General features: G+C 50.3%; 1 protein-coding gene across 9 annotated transcripts in view; it reads right to left on the reverse strand.

Annotated features, from left to right (window-relative positions):
* IGHMBP2 (immunoglobulin mu DNA binding protein 2) overlaps positions 1-9,119 on the reverse strand; it is a 40,721-nt gene that overhangs the window by 30,659 nt on the left and 943 nt on the right. For all 9 annotated transcript variants that reach the window (XM_026082028.1, XM_026082029.1, XM_026082031.1 and 6 more), the window contains exons 2-4: positions 8,037-8,206; positions 7,025-7,217; positions 6,175-6,272 (exon numbers count right to left, since the gene is read on the reverse strand). In XM_026082028.1, coding sequence (XP_025937813.1) covers positions 6,175-6,272; positions 7,025-7,217; positions 8,037-8,206 — 461 coding nt within the window. The remainder of the gene's footprint in view (positions 1-6,174; positions 6,273-7,024; positions 7,218-8,036; positions 8,207-9,119) is intronic.

Genomic DNA, 9,119 nt, shown 5'->3' on the forward strand with positions numbered 1-9,119 from the left:
GGGGCGTAGGAGTCATTGATATTTCCTTGCTCAACGAATGAGCTCAGAAACCAGCTTCTCCGCACGCATGCATACCCTYTTCCCTTCTAATCACACACTGGCAGCAGTCGCAGCGTGGGCAGGCTGGGAAATGTGACTCTCTTCTAGGCTTGGCAYGGTAGTGAGGGTGAGGAGGAGGGCAGAGCCTCTCCAGGGATGCTGTGGCTCCTCCAAACTCCTTGTCTCCATGCAGCAGCTGGGCTCTGAGCAGTGCCAGCTGAAGGGATGTGGTTTAGCTGCTCTAGCAGGGCTGGCCAACTGCTCTTTAGGAGCAGCCTGCTTCAGATTTGCACGGATCTTGCCAGAAGACATCCATCAGCCTGGCTCTAGCAGTGTAGCATGAGCTCTGCATGGCCATCTCCAGCTCTGCCCAGGTCCCTGCTGGGGGAAGCAAGGTCCTTTTCTGCATGGTACCAGCAATTTGGGTGGCAGGAGCATGTCTGAGGGCAATGTTCAAGTCCATGAAAGGAGCCTTTGCACCAAACACAGGTGGGAATGCACCTGTGAGAGAATGGTTCCCTCTTGGGAGGATAAGGTCAAGTTCTTCAGAGCTGAGGGTCTCCCACATCTCAATATACCTTCCAAGATATGTTCCTCACCATTTGTGTATGGACACAAAGAGCAAACCAGACCTCCATAATCAGCTCTTCGGCAATATAACCTAACTACAGCCAAACACTGCTAGACAGACTCCAGGCACGTAACTGAGCCTGCAAAGAGGAATTGTCCCTGTTCTCCCTATGAAGTATTTGGCAGTTGAGCTGTCCCGACTGCCTAGTTTTCTCCACAAATCTCAAGGGCCTCTTCATGGCCCCCTTGATGACAGGAGGTACCATACAGCAGAYGGACAAAGGAGTGTTTGGGATTTTGCAGGTGATTTAGCACAAGCCCAGTGCAGGGGACAAGCAGCAGGGGAAGTTTTGCCGTAAACAGGGATTTGCTGGTGCTTCCCCAGGGCTCTCTCTGCTGGGTTGGCTTTTCCTGGGGACACCCCTGCCTTTTCACTGGGCTTTCTTTATTCTTTTTTTTTAATGATCTTTTTAGAGCAATTAAGCAGAATTAGATTTAAGCAATGCCTTTTGCATTTCATGTGACCATGTGAGTCAGCCAGTGTCTGGACACAGATTAATACCCTCTTGCTTTTTCTTGGCTTGCTGCAGGACTAGTAGGTACCAGCTCTCTCCTTCAGCACATCTGTGCAGGGTTAGGCCTGCAATAGAGAATTCTCCGCAAAAAAAGCAAATACGTGCATCCATCCCGGCTAGCCCTGTTGCGCGCAGCAAGCAGAGCAATGCTGGCCTCTGCTGGCTAGCAAAGCCTCCCGACGTACGGGCGCRGGGATCCCTGCACGCGTGCTGCAAGACAACAGCTATAGTCAGGGAAGGATTTCTTGCAGGGATTTCCACTGTGAAAACCCTAAATGCTTCTGGGCTGTGGGCACAGGTTAAAAAGGAAGAGAGCAAAGGAGAGTGTTTCTTATGGACAGGCTTCCAGATTTTGCTTCCCACCAAGTGTGACAAGACCAGAAACCCTGTCCAGTTTAGAGCTCACCTTTTGGAAAGCCCATTCTCCTGTGCCATACTTCTCTGGAGGCAGCAAGGTAAGGGTTGGAAATGCTTTGTGGTGGGGACCAGTCCCATTCCCATCTGCAGATTGCAAGGGCAGATCCCATCCACCTGCTGGTTACACCATCATGTTTAGACTTTAGACTACTCTGTGGGTTATTCCTCTTGCAGCCTGTCTAGTGTTCTTATGTTATGCCAAGGATATTTACTCTGGGTCGTATTTTTAAGTGTGTTGCAAGGACTTGGGCTCCAACATGCCATGCTATAGGTAATGCCTCAATCTATAAGCAATTAGAGCAGCTCGGGAGGAGAGGTGAACAGCATCGTATRCAGGGCACAGCTTGTGGAAATACGATCCTTCCGGCCATGCAATGGGTGTGGGGCTGTGAGAGTGCCCTGGCACTCTTCATGATCTCCAGGAGGGTTTCAGCCTTGCCCTCTGTGCAGGAGAGATGACCTCCACCACTCCCCATCAGATGGGGAGCCACAAGCCTTCTGAATTGATCCTGAAGTCCCTGGCTGGGACAGTGAGTCAGTGACTGTGGACAGTCACAGTCCAGCCCCCCACACCAAACATTTATCAGGCCTGGCCCTGCTCAGCCCTGAGCCCAAACATATTCCTGGCTAGACCTGGAAGAGCAACCTGAGCATCTCACAGCAGCGATGGTGGGAGAGCCCACATGCTGAGATTTCCTGTTGCCTGTAAAAGTTCATGGGATGAGAAAGCTGCTGCCAACTAATTTCAGGCTTCTCAAGGTCAAAAGCCTGGGATTTTGCTTACTAGTTACTTGCAACCACCTCATAAAAGCCCTCTCCCAAACCAATCATGCTCCAGGACATTGTCCCAGTACAAGCCATGCCTGTACCCATTACACCTGGGAAGGAGCAGGATTTTCCAGAGACTGTGGAGAGCAGCTGTGTGCAGATTTGCAGCAGCAGCAGATGATGGAAGTCAGTTGGAGTTGAGTAAAAGGGCACTAAATTGCTGTTGTTGCCATTATCCTTCTGTGCATAGTGGTGGTTTCTTTAGCAAGCCAATATTAGACACTGGTCAGGTGCCAGCAGCCAATAACTACTTAAGGCCATGTTTCAGTTGGCTTTATCAGACTCCTTATCCGTCTAATAAGCTGAGAACTGGGTTTAGGCACCCTCCCGGGACACCACAGACTTTAATATGGATCCTCCAGACGTAGCATTTGGCAGCGTGCTTTTGCAAGATGCCCCAGGCAGCTGCAGTCCAGTGGTGAGAAAATCAAAACGCAGCCCAGCAGCAAAACCCAAACACAATTATAAGCTACTTAGCAGATAGCAGGCCACAAAAGTCCACCAGGCTAGTGAAACCCTCTCTGGGCATGCCCTGAAGAGACCTCATGTAAATAACCTTTTGAAGAAGATGGAGATGTTTTTCCCTCCTGGCTAAAAGGCTGTGTGTCAGGAAACAGCCGAGTGCAGAAAGCGCCAACAAAGTGGAGGACGGCGTTTGGACTCCGCTAGCTTTGCTGCTGGAACGAGGAACTCCATCGCTCAATGTTACTGGTAAGTGCTCTGCATTTCAAACCCGCACCGAGTGCCACAGCCAGGGTACTTACAGCCTGCTTTCTTAAGGACGTGAAGCTTGTAGACTTGCTGTGTGTCTGTCACCCTGCCAGTGTCTACCCTCCTGCCCCAGTAACGCTTGAACCAATTTCAAGCCATTTTCTGACCTCTGAGAGCCCACGCGAGAGCCCTGAGATTCCCAAACTTGCAAAATTAGGCTTCACTGATTCTGCTGCTCCCCATACCACTTGCTGGGGCCTGTTTTGCCCTCTGTCACCTGAACAACACCCTTGAATATCTAGGCATGGAGTTGGGTGCTTACGATCCCTGCTGGCCCTCTTGCTCCTCAATCTCCTTGTAATTTGGCTCTTCCCAATGATTTACCCAAGAAGCAGTGACAAAGGCTCCCCATCCAGACACAGATCTCATCTATTCTGAGCCTTTCTCTTGATCTCTCCTCCTGCATGAGCATCAGTGCAAGCTTTTTCTTTGTATGGGTGTTTATAGGGGGTCACTCCTGCTCCTGGTTTTCTAGGCACTCAGTTGAAGTGGAGCTTACACTGCAGCCTGGAGTGGCATTAATAGAGGTCTCCTTTGTATAGACATCTAGTCCTATGAAAATGCACAGGAACTTATTAATTCTGAGACTGATCCAGCCAAGCTGCTGAGTGCCCTCGCCTCCAACTCGGTGGAAGCAGGCAGCTTGCTCAAGGCACCTTGCAGGACCTGTGTAAAGTTAAACTCATTATTATTTAATTCCTGGCTAGCATAACCTCCTCTTGGTTGGCGAGAAACAAGCTATATAGTGAGAAGGTAAATGGAAGGGCTTTTCACCCTGCCAGCGCATTTTGCTGTTTTCAGATGATATGCTGTCCTATCATATTGCAATTCCTCTCTCTAATGTGGCTGAATGTTTCTATCAATCAATATCCTCAGCGCTGGGGAGAGGTAAAATTCATCTCCGCTTAGTTTGGCACGTCTGGGAAATTCTGTGAAAAGGAATTTTTCTTCATTAGAGAGGCAGTTCTGCCACTATGGGGAAAAGGCAGAGCTGAAGCTGCTAAGAAAGACGGTTCATTAAACTTTAATTCTTTTATCTAATATTAAAAACCTGAGTACACCGAAGTCCCTGGTAGCCAAAAGGCTAAGAGGTTTGACTCAGCTTAAGCTCAGTGCTTAGAACTACGGAGGTATGACTCACACTAACATTAATTCTTCATCCTTGGTATATTATATCAAAAATCTAGCCTGAAGGTATTCTGAAAGGGAATGGGATACTGTACATGAAAAAGGGGAATAGTTATATGCATCGAACCACTGGGGACAACCAAATGCAGTAACCAAGATAACAGTAAAGCTGCAACAGCAAGCACAGGATGCTGGGACAGGGAGGAAAGCAAGCAAGGGGACCAAGGATCAACAGCGTGACCCTCCAGGTGAGCACGCAAAGGCTTTTGACTGCACCTCAGGAGAGACCTGCCTTCTCCTTCTGGCTTAGACTACCTGCCTGATCCCGTTAAGCAACTTAATCCACCCTCTGCCCAGATAATATTTCCCTTCTTTCCAGAGATGCTGCATTCATTAGCAATTGCCAAGCGGTTGGATATTCTGCTGATCAGAAGCTTTAAGCAGGCAGAGGCTTTGGTTTCCCCATGGTTCCTCTGAAGGAATAAGCTGTGTAATTTCTTCTTTCATTTTCCAAAGACTTGCATCAAGGAAGATCAGAGTAAAATACTTCTATGCATTTTTGGGGATAGCTGTTGGCAAAGCTAATCTGAGAGGTTTTAAGTATTTGGTGATAAAACTAAGACAGCCTGCACAACTCCAACTTGACTGAACATAATTAGAAAGCTGTAAAAAAAGTGCACGAGTTCTCATGCTGTTTCAAACTGTGGCAGTTGCACAGTCACTTAATTCCCATGAAGGCTGAGTTAATGGATTTTCAGTACCGTAGAAGCAGCCCTGACAGTTTCTGATCCCTGAAGTTTATGGATGGCAGGGGGCAGGAAGCCAAATAATAAATGCCCCATAAATTTAATTAGGTTTCAGACTTGGGAATGTGTGCAAACAACTTGCACCATCACAAATACTGCATGCTTCATGTCAGATTTCAGCTTTACCTGGCACACAGAGGAAAAGGGGGAGCATTAGCCACCTGAACAGCTGAGATATTTCTCTCCCTACTTCCAGTGATGATCAGGGCTTTTACACCAGTAGGCATGTCTAACCACTCACAAACCAGTATGAAAAGCAGGTGTTCAGTGCTGCCAGCTACAATACTGCTTATTACTTGCATACAGTACTCGGGTCTTCCCCAGAGCAAAGCGAGCAGCCTGTTTGGTGTGGATGAGAAGAACTGCACAAAGATCAACCAGAGGAATCTGCATTCTTGTGGGCAGTTTCAAAGATCAGGTCATGAACTGAGAGGCCAAAAGCACCTTTCTCAGCTGCTCAGCCCCAGAGAGGGGACTTGCAGGTCTGGAAGAGGAGTAGTAGCATCGCAGCATCCCTTAAGGCTCTTTGCCTCTGTCACATTTAGATGTGGCTTTGGAAGAGGTGAGTATCCTCATAACGGAGCATGGAGCCCTTTTCCTGCGGGTAGGGAACTTCAGGCTTTGCTGATTGTTCTGGAGATTGAAGTTTTCCCCCTTCCCCAGGATAAGTTTCCAGGATCTCTGCTCAGAACCTGCACGAGGGCAATAATGTCTTTGCTCTCACCGATACATCCAAAAGAGCTCTCCACCTGCATAGCTCACAGCCTCGCGAGCTAAGGCAGACCAAAAGCAGCAGCAGCAGCCTCAGTGCGTATGCTGGGCTATGAAGGTCCAGGGCTTACAGAGCAGACATGTCAAGTGTTTGGCATGTCACAGGGTAGTAATAATCAGCAAGATGGACAGACACACAAGTGGACTGATGGAAGGAGAGCTCACAAATCTGAGCTCTGACCCTGAGGGTCCAGAAAATCTCTCTAGAAAGAGACCAGAAAGCACCTGCCACCAGCCTGCTATCAATGCTCAGAAAAAAACATCCTTACTTGTTTCACTGAATGCGCTTGGATCAGAAGAAAAGAAGAGGACGTCGATCAGATCAGAGGCTGGACCACCACGATACTGACTTAGTGCATTTAAAGCCCTGCCAAAGAAGAAAATAGCAAGGTTATATGCACAATATGAATTCCTTCAGAGATTCCCAAGTACATTAAGGGCTAGGACACCGTATCCCAATGACAGAGGACTGTGGGCACAGATTCGGTTCTTCTGAAGCTGAGGATGTTATTCCAAAACAGACTAATCCTACCCAATTGCTGCATCCCCCCTGCTTCTCACACATCCCTTAGGCTGGCCACGCATTTCCACTTTCTCTTATTGCTCTGGTTTGATACAGTCAGATTGTGCTGAACCTCTTCAGCACCTTACTTCAGCAAAAAGCTACTCGCTTCTCCTCTCTGGATAGAAAAGGCACCACACAGAATCCAGTGAGTACCAGAACTGGTACAACACAGGATTAAAATGGGTGGTGAGGGKGAGAGAGGGTGGTGGGGAAGAAGGGAGGGGCAGGACTGTATCAATAAGCAGGCAGATAAATTTATGCTGTTGGGGCACTGCAGCACAAGACACCCAGTTGAGTCAGCTCAGAAAGGGATATGGGTTCTCTCAGCGGTCGGTAGAGAGAAAGGCACATCCAGGAGGTGGATACTTCCCCTAAGCTGGAGCTGCTGTAGGACTAAGGGGAAGAAGATAGGAAACAAGAGAAACCAAGACGAGAGAAGTAAATTGAGATCAGTCTCTGAACGGCTTTCCGCAAATCAGCCCAGCAATTTTCGGTTGGCTATCGCACCCCTAAGTGGAACAGCTCTAGGTGAGCTGCATCACCACTGCTCTTACTTTTTCAGTCTCTTGTAGGTGACATCGTTGGCCAGCTTGAGCAGGCGGTAGGAGCTCTCTCGGTCCAAGCTCAGCATGCCATCTCGAGATTCCTCAAAGGCAACAGTCACTGATTTGGAAGTGACGCGCGTTACGATGCCGGTGGAGAGCGGATCACCCTGGCCAGCTGATTCATAAAGACCCACAATGTCACCTGCAAAGACAAGTCAGAGGAGGAAAGGTGAAGCGGGACAAGCATTTTGAAAAGCAGCTCTTCCGAGGAGATGAGCAACCAGCATCCTCACCCAGCATCAACCAGCACAGCCCAGTGGCGAGAGCGGGTCCACCTACATCAACCACAACTCCAGCTCCATGTTTCCTGCCAAGGTCAGAATTTGTGAAGCCCTTAAGGAAGGAACACATCCTTCTCTTTGCTGTCCGGTCCCTCATAACACACGTGTTTAGCAAGCCAGCTAACCTAGTAAACCAAAGTAAACTAAACGGGCAAAATAGCTGGGGCAGCCAGCTTCTCTTGGGGACCATCTGTCTCCATCTTTGGACTCCTGAGATCCGGAAGGCAGTGTGCTGGTGAGTTCACGTTTCTTTAGTGCCTCTATTTTCAACAGATATCCAGGCCTGTCAGCTCATACATAAGGTGCGAACTTCGCTGCCTCTTCCTCGCAAAAAATAACGGTACAGGGAAGGGAGGAAACGTGGCAACTCGGGAAGGAAATGGACAAACCGCTTTCCATTTGGAAATTAAAAGAAGGAACAGAACCTCGTTACCTACCCTGAGACCAGGTTAAGACATAAGCATCAACGCTTTGGTTTGTACAAAGCGTGCCATGAAACGTTTAATAACAAGAGACCAGGGCCATTTTTCTCTAGATTCATCCTCCAGTCGTTAAAAGTTTTCTCCTCCCTTTTTGCATCAACTGCTCAGTCTTTACAAAAGTTGCATGGCAAAAATGTGAGAGAAAACACCAGTCATCTCTTAATTTAGCTACTTTGCCCCAACAGGAATGTCGCTTACCAGGCCCAAAACTGTTGGAGGGCAGCTCAGCGTCCGAACTGCGCGTCCGGGGCTGAAACGTCACGAGCAGCCGTCCGTACAGGCCGGTTCTTTGGTTGGCGGCCTGGAGTTTGAGCAAGCAGACGCCCCTGCGCTGCAGCTCCTTCAGCGAGATGTTCTCCTGCCACGTCCTGCAAAACGGGCACGACGGTCATTTGCCGGACTGACACAGAGAGGTGAAGTTTCGGTTGGCCCCCGGGGGGCCTGGCAGCACCCCCTCCCCACCGCCATGCACCCAAGCGGGCAGGTGAGAGATGGTTTAGGCTCAAACTCCAGGGCGGGAGGTCTCTGGGGTGATGCTCCTGCAGCGCTGGGGGGGCCGTGGGACCGCAGCACCCCCCAGGGCCTGGGGGAGGAGAGGGGGGGCTCTGGGGGGTGGGTGGCGGGGTCTCGGGTCCTGTAGGTGACAGCAGGCCCTAAAGGGCAGGCCAAGGGGGTTTCCCACAGGGACGAGCTGGCCCTATAGGGGTGGGTCTGGCAGGGTCTCCCATAGGTGGCAGCAGGCCCCATAGGGGTGCGTTAGCAAGGTTTCCTAGAGATGACATCAAGCTCTATAGGGGTGAGTTGGCTGGGTTTCCTAGAAGTGACAGCAGGCCCTATGGGAGGGAGTCCATCAGGGTCACCCATAGGTGACAGCAGGCCCTAGAGGGACCAGTCTGCCAGGGTCACCCAGAGGTGACAGCAGGCCCTATAGGGGTCAGGCCACCAGGGTCACCCATAGGTGACAGCAGGCCCTAGAGGGGCTGGTCCGCCAGGGTCACCCATAAGTGACAGCAGGCCCTATAGGAGCTGGTCTGCCAGGGTTCCCCATAGGTGACAGCAGGCCCTAGAGGGACCAGTCTGCCAGGGCTCCCCATAGGGGACAGCAGGCCCTATAGGAGCTGGTCCGCCAGGGTCACCCATAGGTGACAGCAGGCCCTAGAGGAGCTGGTCCACCAGGGTCACGTGTAGGTGACAGCAGGCCCTATAGGAGCTGGTCCGCCAGGGTCTCCCATAGGTGACAGCAGGCCCTAGAGGGACCAGTCTGCCAGGGTTCCCCATAGG

This window comes from Apteryx rowi, unplaced genomic scaffold (genome assembly GCF_003343035.1).
Source record: "Apteryx rowi isolate R43461 unplaced genomic scaffold, aptRow1 scaffold_566, whole genome shotgun sequence".
Taxonomy (NCBI): domain Eukaryota; kingdom Metazoa; phylum Chordata; class Aves; order Apterygiformes; family Apterygidae; genus Apteryx; species Apteryx rowi.